Source organism: Myotis myotis, unplaced genomic scaffold (assembly GCF_014108235.1).
Source record: "Myotis myotis isolate mMyoMyo1 unplaced genomic scaffold, mMyoMyo1.p scaffold_m19_p_1, whole genome shotgun sequence".
Classification (NCBI taxonomy): domain Eukaryota; kingdom Metazoa; phylum Chordata; class Mammalia; order Chiroptera; family Vespertilionidae; genus Myotis; species Myotis myotis.
In genome coordinates this window covers 184,846,658-184,874,311 of record NW_023416313.1, presented here as the reverse complement: position 1 = coordinate 184,874,311, position 27,654 = coordinate 184,846,658, and the positions used below count along the sequence as shown (strand labels likewise).

The 27,654-nt window shown below is 39.0% G+C and overlaps 1 protein-coding gene across 10 annotated transcripts in view; it reads left to right on the top strand.

The window, feature by feature from the left end:
* Positions 1 to 25,207, top strand: part of NIN (ninein) — a 104,442-nt gene extending 79,235 nt beyond the window's left edge. For 4 of the 10 annotated variants that reach the window (XM_036306528.1, XM_036306536.1, XM_036306551.1 and 1 more), the window contains 10 exons: positions 1,122 to 1,235; positions 4,851 to 4,973; positions 5,689 to 5,802; positions 6,563 to 6,709; positions 7,925 to 8,104; positions 9,731 to 9,880; positions 11,923 to 12,024; positions 15,349 to 15,549; positions 18,974 to 19,087; positions 21,221 to 25,207. In XM_036306528.1, coding sequence (XP_036162421.1) covers positions 1,122 to 1,235; positions 4,851 to 4,973; positions 5,689 to 5,802; positions 6,563 to 6,709; positions 7,925 to 8,104; positions 9,731 to 9,880; positions 11,923 to 12,024; positions 15,349 to 15,549; positions 18,974 to 19,087; positions 21,221 to 21,430 — 1,455 coding nt within the window. In that variant the 3' untranslated portion in view covers positions 21,431 to 25,207. Of the gene's footprint in view, positions 1 to 1,121; positions 1,236 to 4,850; positions 4,974 to 5,688; positions 5,803 to 6,562; positions 6,710 to 7,924; positions 8,105 to 9,730; positions 9,881 to 11,922; positions 12,025 to 13,923; positions 13,985 to 15,222; positions 15,550 to 17,173; positions 17,812 to 18,973; positions 21,132 to 21,220 lie in introns of those variants that run through there. The other 6 variants (XM_036306543.1, XM_036306599.1, XM_036306560.1 and 3 more) reach the window with 6 other exon arrangements.
* Positions 25,208 to 27,654: the final 2,447 nt, after the last annotated feature.

The window sequence follows — 27,654 nt, the reverse complement described above, 5'->3', positions numbered from 1 at the left end:
ATACGGTTATAAACGTAGGATAAAATAAATGTCCATATGGCCACACCGATATAAAAAACTGAGTAAGTAAATTAAAGGGGGAGACACACTGTCTTCCTTACAGTAGAATTCCAATTAATAAATGTAGAAAAAAATAGAAAGTCATTAGAAGGCAAACACCAAAGTAGTGATTGTAGACAAAACCCACTGATAGACACTAAAATTAATAAGCAAAAGTTTAAGGAGTAACACAATCTGCATAGCCTCAAGAACGTCTCCGAGAGAGAGTTACTTTACAGTGGGGAAATCTTCAGAAACTACCCTAAAAATCATGCCCATGCCTTTTGAGAGGAGAACCTTTTAAAAGATCGTTTAGTTAATTCCATTCACTATAAGGATGAATGGCCATAAACCAGTGTCATTGGTTCTCCCTCCCTCCCTCCCTCCCTCCCTCCCTCCCTCTTTCCCTCCCTTCCTCCCTCTCTTTTCTGGAGCACATCTGTGCCTCTCCTTCCTCTTTTGTCCCTCAAGAGGCATATCTCTCTCCCTCTTTCTCCTAAGCACCAAGGGTCCTTCTACTACCTCTGTAACTTTCTGAGTAAACTTTCCCTTATTTAAAAACAAAACCAAGAGATCAACCGAAGGACTTGTATGCATGCATGTAAGAATAACCAATGGACACAAGACACTGGGGGTAGGGGAGGCTGGGGGAATGTCAAGGGGGGGAAAAAAAGGAGACATATGTAATACTCTTTCTAATACTTTAAGCAATAAAACAAAATTAAAAATAAAAAAAAATTAAAAAAAGAATAGCAAAAAAACAACAACCCGTGTGTCATTGAAATTGTACTAGTGCAGGGGTCCTCAAACTGCGGCCCGCGGGCCACATGCGGCCGCCGAAAACATTTATCCGGCCGCCGGGTGTTTTTGCCGCCACTGCCTGTCCTCCTTAGCAGCCGACTCGTCCTGGGCCCGCAGGGCGCATGTGTGGAATGTCTGAGGGACAGGGAACTGGCCCCCTGTTTAAAAAGTTCGAGGACCTCTGTACTAGTGTGTCCTTAATGCTGCCTTTTGTGGCCCTAGTAAGTTTCCTCAGGCTAAATGAATATGTCTGGTCCTTAACTTTTAAATTTTTTTCTTAGTCCTCTGCTTTGGTGTCTTCTTTGGAGGCAGAACTCTCTGAAGTTAAAATACAGACGCATATTGTGGAACAGGAAAACCTCCTTCTCAAAGATGAACTGGAGAAAATGAAGCAGGTGAGACTGTGCTGCTTAGGAGAGGTCCGGGAACCTCTTGTAGGACCATATGTGCCTGATGGCCCGGCTTTGCCAGCCACCAAATGGCCTTTGGACTGAATCCTGTCAACTAGCTTATTTCTCAGCAAAGTTGAAGACTTGCAATACAAGTCTATTTATAAGGGCTTTTATTGTTAAATCTCTAGTTCTAGTTTGTAACTTATATATGTCGTAGACTGAAATTCTGTTGCTATAAATGGTCACAACCACTTGAGTTTAAGAAAGTTGATGTTCTACTTGCTCCAAACCAGATGAAAAAGTAATATAAGTTTGTCTACAAAGAAGGTAACTTTTTCCTTGTAACTTTAATAACCTTCCACCCAGATTCATGAGACACAGGCAAAGCTGGTCCTTCTTATTCTTTCCTCACAGCAGGTGTGAAGCGTCTCAGGCATAAGGGTAAATTCTAGAGGATTATCAGGGATGCAGTCTCCCTTAAGAATCTGGCTTTCAGAGCCTATTTCAAAGTTTCAAAGACTTAATTTTAAGGATAAAAGAGAGTTTACCTTAAAGTTATATCCTGGACATTGTCCTGTTTTAGTCTTCACTAGGAGGCCCGGTGCACAAAATTCATGCGGGGGGGCCGGGGGGGGGTAGAGTGTCCCTCAGCCCGGCCTCCGCCCTCTCGCAATCCGGGACCCCTCAGGTATAGTCCTGAGGCCTGGCCGGCGATCAGGGCTTATCGGGGCTTTCCTTCCCCAAGCTGCCAGCAGCTGGCCCCACCCCCGCCGCTGCCACTGCTTGCCATCTGTGTGGCACTGCCCCCCCCCCCCCCCCCCCCGCCACCAGTTGCCTGCCTCTGTGGGCGACAGGCATGGGGTGCAGTTGCTTGGCTGGCCTGGGCCTCCCTCTGCGGGGCGATCGCTGGCCTGCCCCGCACACCCACCACAGCGCTGCTGGCCAGTGGCCTTGGCCTCCCTCTGCGGGGCGATTGTGGAGCTCCCTTACCCCCCAATCGATCACCCTACCGGCCGGTGTCCTGGGCCACCCTCTTTGGGGCGATTGACTGCAGAGCCCCCACATCAATTGCCCCACAGAGGGTGGCCTGGGCCTCCCTCTACGGGGCAATCGTGGGGCGATGTGGGGCCCTCGACCAATTGCATCCCCCCCACCTTGGCTGGCCTGGCGCCAGTGCGTGTCACAGCATGGTCGTCTGGAAGGTCATCGGACAGTCGTTCTGCTAATTGTTCGGTTGATTTGCATATGACGCTTTTATTATAGATTCTGAAATTTTCAGTGAGTACAGGAATCTTCCTGCTTGAGCAAAACTAATTTATAATAGGAGAATTTCATCATCCCATTTTATTTAATTTGCTTCACAAATGGATTACTTTCACATTATGACATCCTTAGATTATAAGATTCTCTCTTGTATCTGTTCGTTTTATGAGCATAACGGTGCCCCTACCACTGAGTGTTCTGTTCATGTTGGCCTCTAAGTGGCTCCTGTCAGTCTCGATTTCCTAATAGAATTATAAGGCCCTCAGGGAATTTGTGTCCCTCGTCCTGCTAGGACAGTACCGGTACCTAATGGGGACTTTCACAGAACCTTGTCAAGTCAGATGCTGCTGTGCAAAGCATCTCTCTCCTGCCATAACAGAAGCGGTCAGCCCACATAGACACTGCAGAAGTTAAAACTTGCAGGGCCCTTCTCTGGTGGATAAGTATTCCAAAGCTCTTCTTACCAACTTCATCCAAACTAACCGGGGCACACTTTTCTCCTTTACCTTTGAAAGTCGGCCTGTTGTTCAGCCTCTAAGATGGTAATGATGGGTTCCAAATCCGTAGCAGGGGAAACGTGTGCTTTGTGACTGTGCTAAGCTAGAGATCAGGAGAAGAGGGGCAGAGCTGGGAGTAAGACAGCTTGAGGAGGACATCATTCCGCACTTCTTTATTGCATATGTTTTACAGGGGCATTGACATAAATTGTGCTCTGGAAAAACAGTGAGCCCCGTCTCCCTTTGGCAGGAAGCTGTTGTGTGGCACCCTTTTGGATCACATAGTGGAATGGTGTCAGCCATACAGCTTGGACCTAGAAAGCATGGGCTGCTCTATGGGACATGATGACTCCTCATTCACAAAACACTCTTGTTGTCTGTTGCACTGAAAAGAAACATGAAAAGAAACATCAGCAGAGGTCACAAAGCTGTTCGTAGACACCCAGCAGGCTTTGTGAGGGTCCAGGGATGGGGAGGCAAAGTGGTGAACAAAGGAGAGAGGCTCTTCATTAAACCAGTGCCCGGGTACTTTAAAATGCATTTTCCTACATCCTTCTGACTTGTTTAGAGTTGTAAGGAATGCTGGATTTGTTGCCAGTTGAAGGCCAAAGTCAACTCTCAAAGACTATTTGGTCATACTATTCCTAAAGCTAAATGGAAAAGAAGGTAGGAAGTAGAAAGATGGCCATAAAATCATAATGAAAATAAAGAATTGAAAACTGGAAAGCCAAGTGAAGTGGAAGGAAATGAAAAATGCATGAACTGTGGAAAAGAGTTAGGAAGTGTACGAAACCCGTCTCTTTAAAGCAGTGATTGGGGGAGGGGAGGTTGCTCCCCCAACCTGGGAAGTTTAGCGATGTCTGGGGGTGTTTTTTGGTTTTCATAACTGATATGTGGGGAAGGGGGAGGGTGCTACTGGAATCTAATTGATAAAGCCAGGCATGCTGTTAACCACCCTACAGTGCACAGGGCAGACCCCACAACAAAGAACTATCTGGCCCAAAATGTCAATAGTGCTAAGGCTGATGCTGAAAAGAAACACAAAAGTCTTTGGTTTTCCTGATTCCATAAAGTGGAGAGGAGGAAGCCAATGTGTCCACACAGCAACATTTTACTAAGCAAGTGGATTTGGGCGTCTTCCAAAAGGAAGGGTATATGGACCGAGCTAAAACATAATGTGTTGTCTTTCAATTTGTTCTTTTTTTATATATATATTTTATTGATTTTTTACAGAGAGGAAGGGAGAGGGATAGAAAGTTAGAAACATCGATGAAAGAGAAACATCGATCAGCTGCCTCCTGCACACTCCCTACTGGGGATGTGCCCGCAACCAAGGTACATGCCCTTGACCGGAATCAAACCTGGGACCCTTGAGTCCGCAGGCTGACGCTCTACCCACTGAGCCAAATCGGTTAGGGCTCTTGTGTTAATACATTGTACTTGGTTCATACCAATTCTATAATCTTGACTGAGATTTTTGAAAATGATTTACTTAGTTAAGAAAGCATGAGGAAAATGTATTGTGCTATATGTACACGAGTTAAATTGATGACAAGATGTCATTATGTTATTTATTTTACCCTGAAAGTAAAACAGAAAGCTAGGACCATTATTTATCAGTGTCTGTCTGGTTGAGTCTATCTGAACAGGCATTTCCACAGTGCATTGGAGAATGGACAGAAACTAGCAGGGAACATTTTGTTAATGTTAATTATAGTCCCCAAGAGTTTATGTGTCCTCTGAAATATCCACAGATAGGGAAATAGCAGCAGCCCTGAAAATGCCCTGTTTATAAATACCTTTTTATAAATGTCGGCATGAGATGTGAGGGGAGGGCTCATTTGTTTATCTCTTCCAGCTGCTCAGATGTCCCGATCTCTCTGACTTCCAGCAAAAAATTTCTAGTGTTCTAAGCTACAATGAAAAACTGCTGAAAGAAAAGGAAGCTCTAAGCGAAGAACTAAATAGCTGTGTTGATAAGGTAGTAAAAATAAGATGACTTTTTGCCATCATTGTACAGTGTGCACCGTAATGAGCATTTCTCTATGCCCTTGGCACGCAGGCCTAATGGTTCCGGAGGCTCCTGGAACAGCGTTTCAGCTGCCATCATGTGACCTTAGACCTCCCCAGGCCATGATTTTAGCAGGAGCTTAAAGTAGTTGTCTAATAACCACATCATTAAATACAGTAATATAAAGTTTGTCTCATTTTAATATGTAGCCATGCTACTTAATCTATAATATTATTTAAAGATATCACTATGTACTTATATATTGCATAAATAATATAGTGTGGCATTGAATAATATGAGATCTAGTACATCGACCCTTTTTTTTTTCTATTGTGTTTTCCCTAGCAAATCCAAAACACTGCTTTTGTCCCACCTGCCTTACTAGGTACTCTGTATTTTTCTTTTACGGTACACTCTTGAGATTTCTAATTGCCTCCCAGTCTACCATCTCTAACCCACAAAATATGAGGCAGTGAGAAAGGAAAATGGAAATCCCCAAAGAGAAGAGACTCCTCAAAATTAAAGGTAGAAAGGGAGTCAGTTGAGAAAACTTTCTTTTGCCTTGCTCTGCTCCCCCTGAAAAATAAATGGTACTTGATCTTTTCAGTGTAAGTGGAGGCATATAAATTGAGACTAGATATGTTTGCAAAGCTGCCCTGTTACCTCTTGTCTTTCCCTGAAACAGTTGGCAAAATCAAGCCTTTTAGAGCGCAGAATGGCTACTATGAAGCAAGAACAGAAGTCTTGGGAACAGCAGAGTGAAAGCTTAAAGTTGCAGCTAGCGGCTTCGCGGGAAAAGGTGTGTGGACAGTTCTTGCTTCATCTGCACAGTTAATGTGTTCCTCTGTCTTCCAGTAGAATCCCCAGTGGAAAGAATGGAGTGGCCTAAAAGGACTCAGAGTGATTCAGTTTGACTAATAGTTGATACAGACTTATAGTGTAGTGAAATAATTTGAATATTTCCCTCAAATTTCATTATCATTATGAGGTTACTTACTTATAAAAGCTTGAGAATAATGTGTAAAAAGGACTGCTTGTTCCACATTTAGAAATGGAATTTCTAAGGCAGGTGCATGCCCTATTATAAAGATCTCTATCAACATTTCTTTTACCAATTTAATTTTTTAACTGAGATGTTAACATGGTAGCCTAGGGTTCTACCAGTATATCTTCTTATTTTTAACTAAGATGTCCTTTACAAACCAACACCACAGGCTAAAATTGTTACAGAAATTTTTACAATTTCTATAAAATTAGGTAAAACCATCTTTTGTGATGCCAGTTGGTCCTCATTGATTCTGTAAGATATCACTTGGTAATATATCAGCAATACCTGCTCCAGGCATAGTTCATCATCGTCATAAATATCATTTAACATCCTGTAAGTATACATGATATACTGGGTTTCCACAGAGCTACAGTAGAGAACTGGATATAATAAGTAGAAACAGAAGGGACCTAGGTGTTATCTTGTCCTAGCTCGTTCATCATCCCTGGACATGCTATTGGTGAGACCACAAGGATTTGGGTCACAGTGTAAGGTTGTTCTCATGATGCAGGTTCAGAGTTTAGAGGACACACTACAGAATGTAAACCTGCAGATGTCCCGGATTAAATCCGACCTACGAGTGACTCAGCAGGAAAAGGAGGCTTTAAAACAAGAAGTGATGTCTTTATGTAAGCAGCTTCAGAATGCTGATGACAAGGTAATTTTTTTATTGAGGTTTAACTTTATACAGTAAAGTGTACACATTTTAAGTATATAACTTGATTATTTATATACACATATATGTAAAACGTTATATTTTACGTGTGTGTGTGTGTGTGTGTGTGTGTTTAACCGCCACCTCATTCAAAATATAGAACATTCCCAGTTCCCAGCAGGCTCTCATCTGTCCCCTCCAGTCAATAACCTCAAGGGAACCACTATTCCACCCTCTGCACCATAGATTAGGGACACTGGTTCTGGAACTTTATATAAATAGAACCATCATGACAAGTTAACTTTTGGTATTGTGAAAGTCAGAAGACCATGACTAAGTTATTTTGTTGTAAAATTAAAACATTTTGATGTTGTAGAAAGTGTGTCTCATCTTAATATCACAATGCTGCTTCATCTATGCACATATAAATTCAGAAAATGTTATGGATGTCAGCCCTAAGTAGATTTTGAGATGCCCTACCATAAAAGTAGGCATTACTTCAGTTACTTCATCTCTTAATAGTTGTTTCCATTTTTAAAAATTATGTCTGAGCTGACATTTTTTCTCAAAATGAGATGGTGCCTTTTTTTTCTTTTTTATGTTTTAACTTAAAAGGTTTATCAAGTTGTGTTACCTTTTTTGTTTTTTAAAGCATTTTTCAGGATCAAAAAAAAATCGCTTTGGTAGTTTAAAGTATATTTCTGTGTTCAGGCCTCAATCACATGGACAATATGTGCTTTGCAATCTGAAAAAGGATATGATTGCATATGTGAAAATGAAAGTAGACTTGAGCTTGTGAAAGCGTTCAAGTTAGCAGTGCATTTCCGAGTCCCCTGGGGGTCCCCTGTTAATCAAAAGAGCAGTTATCTGGGTTCAAAGCATAACTTCATAAGAATGAGGCAGTTTGTATGGCCACCAATCTCTATGTATTCGTGTCCTGTATGGAGCTGGGACTTGTCGAACAATCCCATTTGCTGTTAGACTTGATGGGGCTATTTTACCAAAGACCGTTTTAAACAGTGAGTTTACAAACCTTTTTTTGTTCAAACACCCATAACATTGTTTTATTTATATCTATATATACATACATTCACTCCCATTAGAAGACAAAGGTAAAGGTTGAAAGGTACCTACTAAGAATTGTCATTAGGTAAGCATGACACTGACCACAGAAATCAGCTTTGTTTTTAAGGCTTAACTCTGCAATTGTCTCTTAAGAACTGGGCCCCAGAAGTAGCCACCCACCCATCAGGATTCCATAACCAGCAGCAGCGGCTGTCTTGGGACAAGTTGGATCATCTAAGGAATGAGGAACAACAGCTGCTTTGGCAGGAGAACGAGAGACTCCAGACTGTGGTGCAGAACACCAGAGCAGAACTCACACACTCCCGGGACAAGGTAACTGGAAAAGTTGCACATGGTGGCATATGTCTGAAAATGCTTACTTTGATGTGAAAATGAATGTTTTATATGTTTAAAATAGTTCTAGGGTGTGGATTTGAGTATTCTGTTACAGCAGACTTATTTTGAGAATGTATAATTTATCATTTACTTTCATTTAATTTTATCCTGGTATGTTTCTACAATAGTTTTCATTTTGTATAAGCAGTTCTGTATTAAAATCTGTGATTTTAGCCCAGCTGGTATGGCTCAGATGGTTGAGCATCATCCAGTGCTCCCAGAGGTTACCAGTTCAATTCCCCATCAGGGCACATTCCCAGGTTGCAGGCTTGATCCCCAGTAGGAGGCATGCAGGAGGCCGCAGATCAATATTTCTCTCATGGATGTTTTTCTCTCACCCTCTCCCCTCCTCTCTCTCTAAAATTAATAAAAACATATTTTTAAAAATAAATCTGTGATTTTAATCCTCATATCCAAAACATAAACTCATGGGAGTGTTAACCATATATTCCTCTTTAAATAGGCTGGACACGGAGACTAGTAGTAGAAAAATGGTAAAACAAGACTCAAATCTTGTTGGTCTAACTCCTTGTAAGAGAAAAGTTTCCCCCTTGAAAGGTTATTTCAAGGTTTAGAGGTTAAAATGGTTTTAAACATTAGATTTAAATCTTTCAAGTTTAGAATGGTCTTTAAAGGTTAGAATGGTCTTTTTTTAATGTCTAAATTAGATTTATTAATATGCCAAGTTGGAAAGAACCCAAATACCCGGAAAAACAAACTGTGGCACATCCACACAAGGAAATACTATTCAGCAGTGAAAAGGAATGAACATCTGCATACATGACAGCATAGCTGAAATCTCAAATGCATTTTAATTGCATTTATTGGGGTGACATTGGTAAATAAAATTATATAGATTTCAGGTGTACAATACATCATCTGTATATTGTATTGTGTGTTCACTACCCCAAGTCAAGTCTCCTTCTGTCACTGTTAGAATGGTCATTAAAGATCATCTCTTCCGACCACTAAACTGATGTTTAAATTATTTACTTGTACTAAGTAGTGAACCAACTATGTTTCACCTTTACTTAATCACCTCGAGCCACAGATTTTCATTTAGAACACCTACTGTGTGCCAGCAACTCTGCTATCACTGGAGCTGCGGTGCTGCACAAGACAGACAAGGTCACTGTCCTCCTGGAACTTAGTTGATGTAAATATATTGTTTCAGGAGTGAACAGTCCAATACAAAGTGGAAGGGACTGTCACCTCATTCACTCCTAACAGGTCATGCTCATGGCAGAGCAAAAGTGCTGGGCGTACGTCTACTTCCTTGACCCTCCTCCCAGCGGTTTGGTAGAGCCGGAAGTCCCCTCCTTCCCTGTCTGTTCTTTACAGTGTTGAGTTTTTAGAGCCAATCAAACCAAAATTAGATTTACCTAGAAATGATCTTTTGATATACAAAAAAAGTAGGATTCGAAAACTAGCAGACTTGACTGAAAAAAAGTGTTTTTAATACAATAATACCCAAGTGCTGTATAAAAACTTGCTTTATGTCCGTTGTTTGTTTTCCTGGCTGGGTGATCATCTTAGCATCTCTCTCTTACATTTGCTCACTAGGTCCGTCAACTGGAATCCAGCCTTCTTCCCCCCATGCACCAAGCACAGGTAAATGCATCAGGTACTGGGAAGCCCACAGAGCAGGAGAAGTTGAGCTTGAAAAGAGAGTGCGAACAGTTTCAAAAGGAAAGATCTCCTGCGAATAGGAAGGTGAGTTTTTACGCGTTTAACCATGTGTCTACGTTCTGACTGTGATGGGTCCCTAAGTATGTGTTTCTTCCCCTGCCTGCTTCCAAGGAGATGACTACAAGGGCATATTTTTGTTCTCCCTTATGTCTGTGCTCTTGTAATCTTGTCAAAACAGTATACTTCTTTTTGATTGATGTTTGAAAAGGAGCGATTAACTTTAAGCTTTCATAAAGAAGACTGCTAGTCATCTTTATGAGTATTATAAAGCCTTTATAAGTTAGTAGAGTATACGTAGCCTGAAAATCAGGAACATTTTAAGGTCTGTATGATCTGTTGCCATATCACAAAACGGCACACATTTGTTGTCTTAGTTTCTGAGGGTCAGGAATTCAGAAGCAGCTTAGCTGAGTGCTCCTGGCTCAGGGTCTGTCATGAGGTTGCAGTCCAGATATCAGCTGAGGATCCACTTCCAGGTTCATTCACATACCTGTTCGGAGGAGGCTTCTTTTCCTGCTGACTGATTTCCAGAGGCCTCAGCCCCTCACTCCCGGGGCCTTTTCTAAGGATGTGGCAGTGAGTGATATGAGAGAGGGAGATCCAAAAAAACACCAGCACAGAAGCTGTAGTACCTTTTATAAGCTAATCCCAGAAATGATACACACCGTTAGTTCTGCTCTATTCTATTGGTCACACAGACTAACCCTGGTAGAGTATGGGAGGGGATGATGCAAGGGTGTGAAGACCAGGAAGGAGGTGATCCTAGGGGACCATCTTGGAGGCTGGCTCCACCGTGGTTAAACCTTTGTAACACAGTTCAGTTCCTTGTTCCACTAAGTTAAGAGTTCTGGACCATTGTTACTCTGGGAGTTCTTATTGTTACATGTTTTTTCTTTCTTTTCCTGAACTAAAACTCAAGAGTTTTCACTGTTACCTTCCTTTTCTGAAACATATGGTTTGTTTAAAATCTGATGAGAATAATGATCATTTACTTAGTTACAAAAGTGTGCTGTAGAACTGTGCACCTGAAACTTGCATAATTTTGTTAATCAATGTCACCCCAATAAATTCAATAAAAAGGAGGGGGGAAAGAAGGCAGGTTGATTCTGTTAAAAAAAAATTTTTAATTCATAATTTTTTTTAAGTTTGTGAAAGTTATGATGAGCATTGGCAGTAAGAACACTGCTCTAAAGCTGAAATGCCATTTAATTTTAGGTACATTCAAGTAAACTTTTCAGGAAAGACAGTGGGTTTCATTCAGCTTCTCACTAAGGGAAAAGTCTAATGATAAGTTTTAACATAAGAAATTTAACTGTACCTTGAGAGATTACACTCTGTTTAACAATTCTCACTACTCTCTTCATCTCTTTTGATAGAAGCAAAAGTCAACATCATAGAATATTGTCAGATATGTTGTACTTAGCAGTATTCAGAATCACAGTGTTTGCTAATTAGATTCTTCCTATAATAAAAAGAATTCCAGAAATGGATACTCATAAAGTCTTTAAATTTCATCTTTAAAATTGAGAAAGTAGTTATAAAAATCAGGTTTTATGTAGTCCCAGTTTTAAATCTTTAAACTTTGCCTTAAAATGGATCTACTACAGATCCATAGTAGAGAATCATAAAATGGATTTAGTGACACAGCATTTTTTATTAATAAGCTATTCTACAAAATGTCAGTACATGGTAGGGTAAGTACTATTTCTGAAAGTTGTCTTTCAGTGATAAGTACTTATAACTAATTATGCAGGTACACAGACTCGTGGGTGTGGGTGTGTTGTCTGGGTTGCAAGGTAAAATGTATTTTATACAGTGAGTGGCATTGACGTTTGGAAGCCTACTCCCTTAAGGAATCTGCTCTACATAAGGAGTGGTGATTAAAACTAGATTACTTAAATGTAATACATGCACTGAATTATACTGTTTGCTTTCCTTCAAGGAATGAATTCAGCTTTCTTCCAAGAGCTGAGATTTCTGACGAGCATAAACTTGTCAAAATAAAGTAGAGCAACTCAGATGGGTTTGTTTTGTTTTGTTAAAGGGAATTTTTTGTTTTTTAACAGGTCAGTCAAATGAATTCCCTTGAACGAGAATTAGAAACAATTCATTTGGAAACTGAAGGCCTGAGAAAGAAACAAGTAAAACTGGATGAGCAGCTAATGGAGGTAAGCTTTTACGCAAATGGCCTTAGCTATGAAGAATATTTTAATCCATGAATGAGCCATTTGTTGGAAGAGACTAGCATAGCATTGAATTCGTCTTATGAAAAAGTGAAAATCTAAGTATGTTGCCAACCAAGCTGAATTCTTTGGTCTATCTTGCCAAGTGTGATGGACATTTTAGCTTAATACACCGTCATAGGAACTCATACTGCTTTACAGAGGAAGGAACAATGGTGATTATCATAAAACATAAGGACCTCAGCAGGGACTCTGTCCAAAACTATCCAAGAAACCTATGGCTCTCTCACCATTGCTATGGTTGTAATAATTTCCTGATCCCGTCCATATTACAGTGTTTTATAGATATGATTGCTCTCTAACAACCTCTTCAGTTAGGAAATCCATGCAGAGATTATGAGAGCATTAGCATTTCGAAGTTTAACTTACAAGTGTTGCCACTGCTCATTACATTAGTAACTAACTTGGGGGAGGTAGAGCTGTTAAATATAAAGATGGATTTGTAAAACTTGTCAGCCTGGACATTGGGTTTCAGTCTACTAGATTGCTTTCTGAATACTGAGAACAGTTAGAGGCTGTAAAACAACTTAGGTACAAATCCTCCTTAATAAGTTGTAATTTCATTGAGATACTTTGCTTTAGGTAGATGAAAATATTAACCCAACGTTTAGTGAACTGTAAAATCTCTATAAGGTAGAGAAGCATGAGTAGGAAATGTCTTTTTTGTGCTCTTAAAAAGTACAAATATGTTTAAGCAAGAATTATAGGGAGGGAGAGAGATGTTTACATAATTTTGTGAAGCTGGGCACGTGCAAAGGTAACTTTAAATAGATGCTTGGGTTTTAAATGTGAAATATGGGCAAATATATCACATTGACATTTAAATGACCACTGAGGTTTCTGAAACTATTATATCCTCTGATTTTATCCACTAATAGATTAGTGAGCTATAAATAGTGAAATCCAAACCATTTTTTCTCTCTCTCTGATAGCAAATAATAAATGTGTTCAAAACCTTGAGCTGTGGGCTGTGTTTAGACATAGATATGCTTTTCTGATGAAATAATTATATACTGTAATCAATAACATGGTTGAAGCTAAGGCTGGCATAGCCAAGTTGAAAAGTGACAGGGTATACTTAATCAATACTGGAGCCTCTCCCAGCACTGCCAACAGGCCAGTTCTCTCACCTGCTCTCAGAAGCCCCTTACCTCCCAACCCTGTTTTATGTTATTTGCTGTCCTAAGCAATTTTCCCTCACTATTTTTCTCCCTGATCTAATAGTAAATATTTACAAATGGATGAGGGAGTATACTTGGCACTAGAGCCTGAATAAAGAAAAAGCATGAATGTTTTATTGGAACACTGAAAAGAACATCTTATACACTATTGTAACAAAACTTTCTTTAGGAAAATACTAGTAAGACTTCACTATTAACTCTGTATACACATATACAAATTGGATTCTTTAGTAGTTTTATTGAAATATAATCCACACATTACAATTCACCTACTTAAAGTGTACAATTCAATGTGTTTTTAGATATATTGTTAATTTTTAAACTTGTGATAAATATATACATAAAATTTGCCATTTTCACCATTTTAAAATATACAATTCAGTGGTGTTAATTACATTCATGATGTTCTACAAGCATCACCACCTACTTCCAAATCTTTTTATATCTGTACAGTTTATATACAGAAAAAATGTAACTGTTGGTCCTTTATAAGTTCTTACTGACTAGAGCACATATATCCAGGTATATAATATACCCAATTTGTACTCTTCTTTCTCTTTTTATAACTAATACTTTTCTTCTCTTTATAATTCCTGTAATTTTTTTTTTGTTTTTGTTTTGTCTGTGGCTAACCTGTACCTAGAACTCTGTGGTTGGAACTAGCAGAGAAGGGTGCAGTTCTCTGCCTGAGCTAGTGTGTGAAGGTAGAACATTCTCTTTCAATGAATTTCATAGCATGGAGACATCTCATTAAATTCCTTGCACATGTAATCATTTCTACTGACTATAATAGTTAATAAGTACTTCAGGTAAGAGCCAATATTCATTTTCATTTTGCTTTAACTGTGGAATATGTCTGTTTACATTTACATAGGATTTTCCTCAGTATCTAAAACTCAGTGTTTGAAGACCTGTGATGAAAATCATCCCAATGATATAAAATCATGGGATTTATAATTCTCCATATACTCCTTTATTCCTGAAAATAAAGTGGTGACTTTTCTGAGTCTATGGCCCACCTTAGACATTTAGATTTAAAGAAATGGATAGTGGCTCTGAAGTTTCATGATAACATGTCCCTGCAGTGGTGTCTTAGAGGCCCTTTTTCCCTTCTCACAAGCCTGGGGGTCCTACTTGAGTTTAGTACTTAGTCATATTTGTTGCATGCCTCCCATCGAGTCCTGTGTGCTGCTGAAATGTGTCGACAGATGTGAACTGGCATGCTTCACTGGCCAAATGCAGTGCATTCTCTGCTCCTTCTTCCTCTCCCCACCTTTGATTGGCATGTGATAACACACATCATTTCCTCGTTATCTTGAACAAATACTTCTATTCCATGTACTTCAGTTCCCAGATGTTCTGGGATATCTCCTTATACCCTAGAATTGCTTGTCTCACTGTGCTATTTAAGAGTATAACATTGACAAGCTAGGCTAGGTTAAAATAATTGTAGATGCGAGATTCTTTGAAAAACATATTGCTAACTTGAAAAACACATCGCCATTGAATGTTTGCTTTTAAGAATCTTTATGAATGGTAAGTAAAATAGCAATCCCTAAAGCATAACCACTTTCTCCCCTTTGCCTACTCCAACCCTGGTGGTGGATGTTGTTTCTTAAAGAGGGATAAGTAAAAAGTTCCAGTGTAAGTAAAAAAATGAGCTAGGATTCAGACATTATGGACACCATGTACCTCATACCCTTACTGTCACTCAAGAGTGAGGAAGAACAATTTTAAGTCTAAAACTTTTAAGAAGGCCTGATTTATTTTTTTAATTTATCTTTATTGTTGAAAGTATTACATATGTCCTCCTTTTTCCCCCATTGACCCCCTCCACATGGTACCCCCTCCCCCAGGCCTTCCCCATACTGTTATCTGCGTCCATGGGTTATGCCTATTATCTCCTAAGCAAAATGATTCTTCCCATTTACTTCTTACTCAGACTCATGCATTTTCCTGATTTACAAGTTACCCGGGGGTCAGGCTTCATTGCTCTCTGCTTAACACCTCGAAGGGCAGCTCTGTGAGGGAAGGCACTGTTGCTGACCAGGGCTTTGCCCTTCTCCAGATGCAGCACCTGAAGTCCACTGTGATGCTTAGCCCATCCCCTCACGCACTGGATCTGCAGCTTCTCCAGCAGCAAGCCTGCCCGATGGTGCCCAGGGAGCAGTTTCTGCAGCTTCAACACCAGCTGCTGCAGGCAGAAAGGATAAACCAGCGCCTGCAGGAGGAACCTGAAAACAGAACCTCTGAAACCAACACACCACAGGTAGGAGGCTTTCCCCCTTCATTAGAAGCTCAGATCACCTCATTTAATTTTACCTGTTTATTGGAAGTTATGCCAGTTGAAAGGTGGAGATCAAGAATGTAAATCTTCTGTGGGAGATTACACCTTGCCTGTATTACAAACCCACTGAAGTGCAGTGCCTTTTTTGTTTTGTTTTCTTCAGGGCTGCTTGTGAGCGCTCAGCTCCTCACCTGGGGAATTAAGTGTTCTGAGTCTCTTTTGCACATTCATAATTGATGAAGTATCAGGATCACTTGCACATAGTGAACAATTGACCTAATATTCTTCTCTGATGCCAAAATATTACAGAATTCAAGTGCAACTCTAGGAGACGCATTACTAACAGAGCTTCCTGGGTTTTCTTGGTCAGAGGGGTGCAGCCTGCTGGTTCCATGGAATTCACAGCTGGGGACTTCTCACAACTAACAAAGCTGAATGTGCAGCCAGTGACTCTTTAGATGACATAGTTCACTTAACTTAGAGTTTTTCCAGCTACAATATATAAAAAAAACTATTTTTAAGATAGTAAAGATCTTCCCCTTCCCTTTCAATTAGCATTATCCCAGCTCACCACCAGGCACAGTGTTATATCACCTAGATTTTCAAATAGTTATTTCTCTTCATGTATAATCACCCCTTTCCAGAAGTCTCTTAACTCTTTGGTCTTGCACATTTAGTTTATTAAGAATTAGAAATAAAATTTAAAATACTCAGTTTATAGAATTCTAAATTAATTCTTTCTGGTTTGGATGCTTTTCTGCTTTCAAATACTTTGCTTCTCAGTTAACATTTGATAAGGAGTTTCCCAACTCTTTTTCCGTAATCCCCCCAAAGTGGCTTTGCACAGTCACATTAACACTATAATTATACATTAGAGCAGTTGTCTTTTCTTCTCCAAATATATATCTATGCTTTGTCATGATGTACTTCTGTCATCTATTCTTGCCAACAAAACCGTAACAAATTTTTTCTTTTGTGCTTTAAAATCCATGTTTTTATACTACACTCCACTTCAATTAAATATTAAAATTAAACTCTTGAATAAAAATTGTGATGGTGAGGTATTAGATGCTTTAACTCTTCATTACAGAGTTGAATTATAAAACCTTGACCTCAGATTTACTGGACATTTCAAACCAATGATTAGGCTAAGACTCTACTCACTGCTTTCTCAGACACAGCATTTCCAAAGCATGCTCTTCCCGACCCACCCACCAAGGTTTAAAAATAAATATCCCATTACTCCAATTACTTCAGGATTAGGTAGAAAAAAAACGTTACAATTTTTATACTAAAAAAAAATCTCTCCAGTCAGACGGCTGGGTGGCCTGCTTATTGCTCTCACGAGAATGCCACTACTGGTTCTCCTGCTTCTGTAATGGAGCGGACACTAATTTTAAGAATATTATTAGAACCTGCATGTTGTCTCTGGTGCATGGAGTGATGCGATTTCTTCTCTCTTTGTGTTGCTTTGCTTGCCCATGTGGTGTTAATGTGTGTGCTTTTAAAAACTGTTTGCATTATAAATGTGTGAATTTAGATTCCCCCCAAAAAAAACATATTCTGGACATCAGGGTGAAGTGTACCACTTGCCTTCTTTCCCTAGGCCTTGCTACCGGAGCAGCGCGCAGTGCATGCAGATTCCTGCAGAAGGATTGGGCACCTGTGAAAACTGGGCTGCTATTGATGGCATTTCTTACCATGGCAGACACTCAGATGCACACACCCACACACCACACACACCACACAAACACAGAGGCATAAGCTGAGGAATGTTTCGGAATCAAGTGCTCTTTTAAATTATTATTATTATTATTATTATTATTATTACGCCTTTGCAGTATTCTGTCTCTTATTTATTTATGTAGAAATGACAAATTTTGTGAATCAAATTCACAAATTTCAGCTTTGTTACAAATCATTTTATTTATACCATTTAAAGAGTGGATTTGAGATTCTTTTGAAAGGATGTGTTCTATATATTTTCTCATTCTATATGTTGTAACTATTTTTAATAAAAGGTACTACTTTTATATATGGAATTTGAAGAAAAACAGGGTTTATTTATACTGTTTTGTATAAGATGTACAGTACTTTTCTGACAGGAAAAAGGAAAATTTTGATGAAACAATAAAATGAACTTTAAATATGACTGCCTTTGTTTTTCCTCTTTCCCCATTCTTTTGCCCATGCTCCATGTTCTTTGAATTAATTAACTGTTGTTTTCTGTTTGTTTAGTTTAGTAATTTTGAAGGCAAATGGAAATCAGGCACTTTCTATTTTTAGTTTGAATTTTTAAAAAGCTATTATATCTTAAAATATAGGATTTTTTTTAAAAAGCTGGATGCTCTCAAAGTCTGATTTCTTAAAATTTACTTTCTACATTATGCTTTTGCCTACTATGATTTTTATCTTCAAATCAATAACATGGTTTAGTTGTTCCTTTTATTTTTGAAGAGATGCTCTTAATTAATAACCAAACAAATGTTGGCTTTCAACTCATGTTTGGTCATTCTGCGTGCTTTTTAAAGGATGCCTTTTTGAGAATATTTTTAAAGGCTGGTTATGCCATCAGCCACTAACACCTGCTTAACATTTGAAGAACCTTTTAAAATCTGAAACTCCTTATGTGAACATTTTGGAGGACTGTGGGGAGGGGCAGTCAATTGTACTCTAAATCTCTCTCCAGAGCCCACATATTTCTTGATCTGTCACTGTTGCGTGAGGAGAGAAGCCAGGGCTCTTTTGCTGCCCTATTTTATCTAGGAGTTGTTTGTGGGGAGAAGATCCTTAATTTTAAATCTGTTCAGATGATAAACCCACCCTCCAATCCAGATGTTTTCTTCACATTGACAAGTCAAACTGGAAACAGATGAGTAGAATAAGTGGGAAGAGGCTGATTATCACTAACCTCCCCAGTAATCAGCCATTTCGAAGGAAAAACAGACATGCATATTGCAAGCCGATTTGGAGATGTTAGACAACCCTGAATACACTCAGTTTTTGTTTTGTTGTTAAGAGGCCCACAGTATTGCAAAGACCCAAATCACAGATGGAAGGTTAATATCCATCTTTTAATTTACTTTAGATCCCTATTTTACAAAAAGTGCACACAAGTATTAAATTATGGGTTTTAAGAATTTTGCTTTATCTCAGGGGAAGATGGTAACACAGGTAAGATTCTTTTTTTTATCTTTGATTCTTTCTCTGATAGGATTAGTTTTCTAACATGCACAACCCATGCAGTGTTCAGAACTCCCATTTCATAAGAAATCCACCCTTCCTGTTACAGAGGCAAACAGTTGCTCTCCTTTTTCTAGACATCTTATGGGGAAAATAGACTACTAATGTTTTCATTTCAGTGTGGCATGATTTTCAAATGATAATACTTTTTTCCCCCCTTCAGGAAAACCAGGAACAACTGGTAACTGCCATGGAGGAACGAATGATGGAAGTTGAACAGAAATTGAAATTGGTGAAAAGGCTTCTTCAGGAGAAAGTGAATCAGCTCAAAGAACAAGTGAGCCTCCCAGGTCATCTCTACCCGCCCACTTTACATTCCACTTTTAACTCCAGTTTTACATTCCTTTATTGCCATTAACTTAACTGTTGTCTAATAAAGGCAAATTCTACTATGAATGTATATAAGAATTGAGGATTCACATTCCCCTATATCCCTTCAAAAATATGAATTCTGTATTCCACGTTTCTTTTTTCCAAAGCTCTTTTAAGGCCTATGTTTGTCCACAATTTTTAAAATGTGTATTTGCTAACAGTGACTCACAGATTTTATTTTTTTTACCCAAGACAGGAAGTATTCCTACTTAAATAAACAGAAAATATATATTGTTAAAAAATTGGAGGATAATATATAGAACTTTAGCTTTCCTGTTTGCAACAGCCAGGACAACCTCAAAAAATACCTTATGCTTATAACCAGACTCAAAAGGCTATGCTTTGAATTAGAATGCAGACCCTGAACTCCAAGATCACCAAGCAGCCTGAACCTTTTCACCTTCTGGTGGCAGGTATGGCCTCTGTGTTTAGAAATTATATGTACATCCACTGAAGAGACATGCAACAAGGACTAGTTTCTAGGAAAGTTTGAGATGAACTGGTAGGGGTTAACAAAAAATGTTGGTTAGGCAGGAGAAAGTTGCCCAACATTGTTTTCTGGATTCATAACATTAGGAAGAATAATGCCAAGAGAGGGTCTTAATGCAGAGGTCTTAATGTCCTTTATCTTAATACACAGAATGAAAAGAAAAGGTCCTGTAAAATAAGCATTTATTGATTCAACCCTTTAATTAATTTATTCAATACATAGTTACTATGTGCCAGGTACTGTTCTAAGCACTAGGGATACAGAAGTGAACAAAACAATATCTCTGCCTACATGTAGTGTAGTTCACCTACAAAGTACTGAGCATATGGCCAGTAGTAGTTTCAAAAATAAAGAAAACGGTGTCCACTCTATTTTCAGTAGAAGGGAACACAAAAGGAATACTTGACGCAACCCAGGGAGTTTAAAGAAAGTTTCCTAAAGACCTCAAATCTAGTATTGTGGGTTGAGTAAGGTTTTAAGAGGTGAAGAAATGTGGGAAGGTCATTCTAGGCTATGGAAACATCATGGAACTATGACAACATATGGGGTGTGGACATCTGCAAACACTTTGGCATTAATAGTTTGGCACAACACTGTCCAGGGAGAAGCAGGAGAAGAAACTAGAGAGATGGGGAGGAGCTGGCAGTAGAGGGCCTTACATGCTGAGCCCTGGGGTTTGAATGTCATTCTTTAGATGATAAAGAACCATCAAAGTGCCTTTTAATGGGAGGGAGGGAGGGAAAAAATTGTATTAGAACAGTTCAATAGAGAGTAGGTTACGATGTTACACTCGCCAGTCATCTAGCTTCTGGGCTTCATCCTTGCCCTATGAAATGTTAGTAAATTAATTAGCCACTCTTTAGTCCCTTCAGCCTTTATACTTTTAGATGTCCTGCTTGAAATTGGGTGTAAATGAGGAGTTAAAGGTGTAATGAGGGAAGATGGATTAGAAAATGTTAACAGAAGCAATAATAAAATTATCCCAAGGCTGCTGACAAGTTTTCCACCCTAACCTAGACTATATGTTCTAACCATAATTATTAGAATATGTCTTCTGTACAAGGCTCTATGCAAGAGAGGAGGAGTTAAGGAAAATCTTATCTCTTTGTTATAACACATGAGCCACATTTTAAAATAATCGGTAGGTTGTAGGTATGAATGGGAAGCTCAAGCATCTACTGTTAAGAACAGGATTAAACACAGTTCACACCCTAAAACTCAGAAATGTTAAGTTATAAATTATAATATTTTTAGAGAATAAATATTACCCAATTTATTTAGGTGGAAAACACTTTCATTTTTTACCCTCAAATATCAATTTGTTCTTTTTATTAGTGACTTCTACAAACATATTATGCAAAGTAACAGCTTGACATAAGTGGATTTGCTCCACTTGTACCTCTGATGCCAGTCTGATATTAAAGCTGTATTGTAAAATAAAAGAAAATAATTGATAGAACCTATTTGCCTTTATAAACAACTGCCCTTATGTCAGACTTTAAAAGAATTACAGAAATGGAGTCAAGATGTTTCTGATTCTGTTTCTAGCTCTGCAAGAATACTAAAGCAGATGCAATGGTGAAGGATTTGTATGTTGAAAATGCCCAGTTGTTGAAAGCTCTCGAAATGACTGAACAGCGACAAAAAACAGCCGAGAAGAAAAATTACCTCCTAGAAGAGAAGATTGCCAGCCTCAGCAATATAGTCAGGAATCTGACACCAGCACCATTGATTTCTACCCCTCCCTTGAGGTCATAGCAAAGCCAAAGGATATATTCATGTTTGTGCACTTTACTGAAATGGATGGAACATTTCAGTAGGTTCTCTCGACCATTTTTTCTTTTTTTTAATATAAAAAACCTTGAATGGCTTCAAGTTAAGCCTAACCTAAAACTGTCAGCAACAAAATTGGAGTTTCCATTCATTGTAATGAGTTTTTCAAAATAGATTTTAATGGGAGTTGCAAGCAAATATTCACATATTTCACTGTTTGAAGTATTCTCAAGTCTTGAATTTTTAAATATTTTAGGAGCCACCAAGAAGGTAGATATTAACAACAATTCAAGAACCTTAAAACCCCAGTTTTGAATGAGTTTTTTAAAATAATTATTAAATTCCAGATATTTTAAGTTTGAGATCTAATTAATTTTGTTGTTTTGATCTTTATTTTAAGCCAATTATATGCCTTCTCAACATTTAAGGCATATATTTGGCTTAAAATATGGGAAAGTCATTCTGTTTCTAATAGTTTCATTCTTTGAATTAATTGGTAGACTTTCTGCTTGCTAACAGCAACTGGGCTCAATAACCACTGAAGTCAAAAATGCCAGAGTCCATAGAGCTCTATCTTCTACCACCTATGACAGTATTATCATTCTTGATGTATTATAGATATAAAACTGATTTACTCAACTGCACTGTTAACTAATGTTAAAACTTTACTTTCTTTAAACAGTCTTTTTTCCCCTTCTTATAAGCTTCGTTTGGGAGCTTGTCTCCTAAAAAAACAAAAATGGATAAGGCCACATCCTTAAAGCATTTGAACTATAGGGAAGGCACTGGACAAACCACTTTGGAGAACAGCTATTTGAAAGAAAGATAAGCACACCACGTGTGTTTCAATCTCCCCAAAGTCTTAGAATTCATGAAATTACCTATGGGGTTGCCTCAAGAACTCAGGGAATAATACTTTAAACTGTATTTCTGACATAACATAGGGCCTCTTTAAGAATTTAAAATGTAAATATCAGGTGAACATATTTATTTGTCTTATATCAAGAGCCATAGTGGGATTTTTATTTCTATACTTTTAGTGAATATAATCTGGCGGGGGGGGGGAAGGCCTTGGTTTTAATTTATAGAGTAGTTATTATTATTTCTTGTTTGTTTAAATAGTTAAATATTTCCACACTTCTTCCTCCTCTACACCTCAAATCTGATAAGAATTTCTTACTGTGATAAGCATTGGCATACCATCTGAGGTAAAGAAGTGCCAAATAGGATTTCCCATTCAGCCTGAAGACCAGAACTTTGTAGAACAGTAAACATTGTAGACTGGATAACTTTTTGCCCCCCAAGTAAATCTATGTTGTAGCCAACATCAGCCAGCAGTTGATGGAAGACTTTATTAGCTGTAGAACACTAACAAAGCTCATCACAATCACCTATTTGTTTTTGTGGAAGAGCAATTCGATAAGAAATATTCACTTGGATGTATCCCAGGAAAACCAAACCCATTGATTTACAAGAGGTATAACAGCAAAAGCAGACACTGCTTTATGGGCAGGAACAAAAGATGAAGCAAACTGCCTAAGAAGTCATATGTTAGAAACTCAGTCACCACACAACAATTTGCATCAAGGAACTTTGGCGTTCCTCCAGGCCTAACCATCTACTATTAGTCCCGCCTGCCAACACAGGGGTCCTCGCTATAAAAGTCCTGACAAGGCATGGGAGTTCACATTCATGAAGCAAACCTTTGCATTTTTAGACAGCTTTTATCAGAAAATCCTGATTTCCTCCTGGACAAAGAATTTTAATCCTTCCGTATAATTATACCTCAAAGCATCTGATATCTGCCTTCCCTCGTCTTTCTTTTCCAGGGCAAACATTACTAGTAAATGCAACTACTTTTGCCGCATTGAATTTAACAGAATCTTTTTCACTTTTAAAACTGGGGTTAGACCTTGGCTAAGGTCATAAATAAACTAAGTATCTGTGGTATGCTGATGCTTCAAGTTACTCACGGTTATTGCCATCAGAAATGAACAAGCATACTTCTCAAATACCTGACATAGCATGCGATCACAGGTTGTATTTTAATTTTTACATTATGAAAAGTGTAGGTTAATTTGTTTATTTCTTACAAATCTGTATTTTTATGTATATAAAATGCATTACAATGAATGTGAATGTGACTTTCTGGAAAGTTTTAGACTACATTTAGGATCCCTTTATCCAAAATCAAAGTGCTGCTCCAATGAAAGTATATTTAACCAACATGTAGGTGCTTAATTTCTTACTTTACTGCATTTTTGAAGTTGGAAAAAAAGATCAACATGAGAAATACATAGCTACCTTAATACATTTGTGCAGCAGTTTATTTTTGTAAAGTAGATTAGAATGGGAATTTAACTGGCAATTTATAGTATAGCTTATGGCTTTTTAAAAGACCTTTTAAGGAGATTAAACTGTTAAAATGTTTAGATTTTGCTTTTAAACTTTATAATAGCACTCTTTAAAATCACAAGTTGTAAATTATTTTGTAGACATTTATAGCTGCTTCTTTGTTAAAAGCACTTTTTCTTGACTTCCTAAGAACAGTTATTTAAATTAAGTCCTAGATCAGTGGTTCTCAACCTTGGCTGCACATTAGAATCACCTGGGAATCTTTTTAAAATCCTGAGGCCCACAAATCGGGATCTTAAAAAGATTCCCAGGTGATTCTAATGTGCAGCCAAGGTTGAGAACCACTGTCCTAGATGATGGGATCTTCATTTCAAGAAAAGAAAATCAGGTTTGCCTTAGTGATAAAACACATTGTACTAAGAGGAGGGTAGGAAAACCTGTGTTCTGTTTCACACTCTTCTGCTTTTTAGAAGCCTGAGCTCTTAAGTTGAATTTGTGAAGGAAGAAAAGTAGAAGGGGAAGGAAGGATAGAACCACCACAGTATTTTATTTATTTTTCTAAAATTCTTAATAAACTCAGATTTTAAAAACTATTTTAAATGCCAGTCCTCCCCAGAAGCATCAAATGCATTGATTATATATTTCATCTTAAGCATATTTTACATAAATAGATCACCAAGTCATACGCTTTAAAGGTATCGGATGAGCTGTTACAGGTCTAGTATTTCAATAATGTACCAATACCCAGGGCATGTATTATTATGAGGAACTTTTTTTAAAAAGAATGAATGAGACTTTATGGCAGATTTTAACATGTTGGAATGAATTTATTTTTTGTGATTTCTTTCTTTTTTTCTGAGTGAAGGAAAAAGAAAGGTGTTGCTACTGTCAGCATTTAAAGGTATTCCCATCAAGGGAAGACTCAGTGCTTTGTAATAAATAGTATTAAGCAAGTCTGGTTTTGAACGGGTTACCTGGAATGACCATTGGAATGATATAATTATACAAGTAAACCAAAAACCAAGTCAAGGCCTAATAACCAAAACATTCCATATTTAAAACTTATTCATTATATCATGTTTGAACCTATTTGAACATCTCAGCCTCATAAAATAGTTTTGGTTTTATGGCATGTAAAGCTGTTTAATAATAAATCCAAGTTAGCTTTTTGTTTCTCAGTTTTTCTGAGAGATATGTTAAATTTATTCTTATGGGAAGACATCACTGCATGATTTAAGGAACATTGGTTTTGTGATGGAAAACCTGAGTTCATCTAAAGCCATTTTAGGATTCTTCTCAGATAAAGGTTAATGTGTATATCAACCTTGTATATTTCAGCTTAGCCATTCTATCTTAGAACATTTTTAATGTGAGCTTAAAATGTAAATAAATAATTTTTAAACATGGCTTTCATTTTTTACATACCCTGAACTTTTACAAACAGTTTCAGTGTACTTATCATTGGTATTTAGAGTGAAAACATGCAAATATTGCACTAAAAATTCTGCAAATGCAGAATCTGAGTCTCTACTCCAGATCTAGTAAACAGAGTATGCATTTTATAAAGATCCCCAAATAATTCGTATGTGATTGAGAGTACTGCTCCATTTCTGTCACAAAATTGGTAAGTGGCACTGGTCACTTTGGGTCTCTGTCCCTCTTTTGGTTCATAATTTACTTCTAAAATCTTGACTTGCCCAGCTAGCATGGCTCAGTGGTTGAGCATCTACTTATGAACCAGGGCATGGTTCGATTCCTGGTTCGATGCCTGAATTTCATGCTCAATCCCCAGTGAGGAGCCATCCATGCAAGAAGCAGCTCATCAATGATTCTCATCATTGATGTTTCTATCTCCCTCTCCCTCTCCTTTGCTCTCTCTGAAATCAGTAATAAAATTTTTTAAAAAAGAAGATCCTGAGCTCATCTGTTACAGACACACCCACTCTGTAACTACATTTGAAACAATTCCTTCTGAAAAAGACCTGAAAACTAACCGGAAGCTCCTTCACAATAAATGGTAAAAGGGCCACTTCAAGATGAGTAGGAGAACCCTGGTTGGATAGCTCAGTTGGTTGATCCAAAATGCCAGAGTTGTGGGTTTGATTCCCAGTCAGGGCACATAAAAGAATCAACGAATGAATGCATAAATAAAATGGAAAAATAAATCAATGTTTCTCTTTAAAATCAATCAAAAAAAATTTTTTTTTAAAAAACCTAAGAGCAGCAAGAGAAAAACATCTTGTTGGTACAAGGGAAACCCTAGAGGACAATGAGCAGATTTTTCAGAAGAAACTGCAGGCCAGGACTGGCACAATATATTCAAAGTGCTAGGGGGGAAAAAGCTTCCAACCAAGAATACTCTACCAGCAATGTTATCATTCAGAATTGAAGGATACTTTTCCAGACAAGCAAAAGCTAAAGGAATTCATTACCACCAAACTAGCTTTACGCCCAGCTAATGTGGCTCAGTGGTTGAGCATCAACACATGAACCAGGAGGTCAGCAGTTCAATTACCAGACAGGGCACATGCCTGGGTTATGGGCTCCATCCCCAGTAGAGGGCATGCAGGAGGTAGCAGATTAATTTTTCTCTCTCATCAATGTTTCTATCCTTCCCCCTCTCTCTAAAATCAAAAACATTTAAAAACAATAAACTGGCCTTACAAGAAATGTTAAATTAACTTCTTTAAGCTGAGAATAAAGGGCATTAATTAGTAACAAGAAAACGTCCGAGTACAAATCTCACTGGTAGAGGTAAATATATAGTAAAGGTGGTGGATTAATCATATATCCTATATAATAAAGAGGTAATATGCAAATTGATGATCATGCCTTTGCACAAGATGGCCGCCCCCCATGTGGGCACAAGATAGCTGGCAGGGGAGGGTAGTTGTGGGCGATCAGGCCAGCAGGGGAGGGCAGTTAGGGGTGACCAGGCCAGCAAGGAAGGGCAGTTGTGGGCGATCAGGCAGCAGGGTGGGCAGTTAGGGGTGACTGGGCCAGCAGGGGAGGGCAGTTGGGGGCGACCAGGCTGGCAGGGGAGGGCAGTTGGAGGAGACCGGGCTAGCAGGAGAGGGCAGTTGGGGGTGATCAGGCCAGCAGGGGAGTGGTTAGGGGGTAATCAGGCTGGCAGGCAGAAGCGGTTATGGAAAATCAGGCAGGCAAGCAGGCGAGCGGTTGGGAGCCAGCAGTCCCGGATTGTGAGAGGGACATCCCCTGAGGGGTCCCAGATTGGAGAAGGTGCAGGCTGGGCTGAGGGACACCCCTCCCCAGTGCACAAACTTTGTGCACTGGGCCTCTAGTCCTATATAATAAAAGCCTAATATGCAAATTGCCTCCTTGACCGGAGTTCCGCTGGGCATTCAACCGCTCGACCAGTTGCTATGACACGCACTGACCACCAGGAAGCAGACACTCCAACCAATAGATTAGCTTGCTGGGGGTGCTGGTGGGCTGGACTGGAAAGTGAGGTGTGAGGTGAGAGCCGTCAGGAAGCTCCCAGGGTTTGTCCTGAGTCCCATGGGCGGGGCGAGGCGGAGTGGGCAAGGCAATGCAGGCAGGGCTGTGTGGGCCCTGGGGTGGTGTGAAGCTGTGCAGGGTGAGCTCAGGCAGAGCCTTGGAGGAGAGCTGGGGTGATGGTCACAGGGAGGAAAAGGGAGGGATGTGGAGCCTGTCCCATGTGAGAGGCACCAGGCTCCTCGGCTGCTCCCACCCAGCAGCTTTTCTAGGCCCCTGTGCAGCTATCACCCTCCGCCCCTCACTGCCTCCCACTTCAAGTTTTGGACTGGGTTTCTCTGACAGCCCTGCCCCCCTTTCTGCTGTGTCCCAGGAGCCCGATGCTGCCCCTTAGCCTC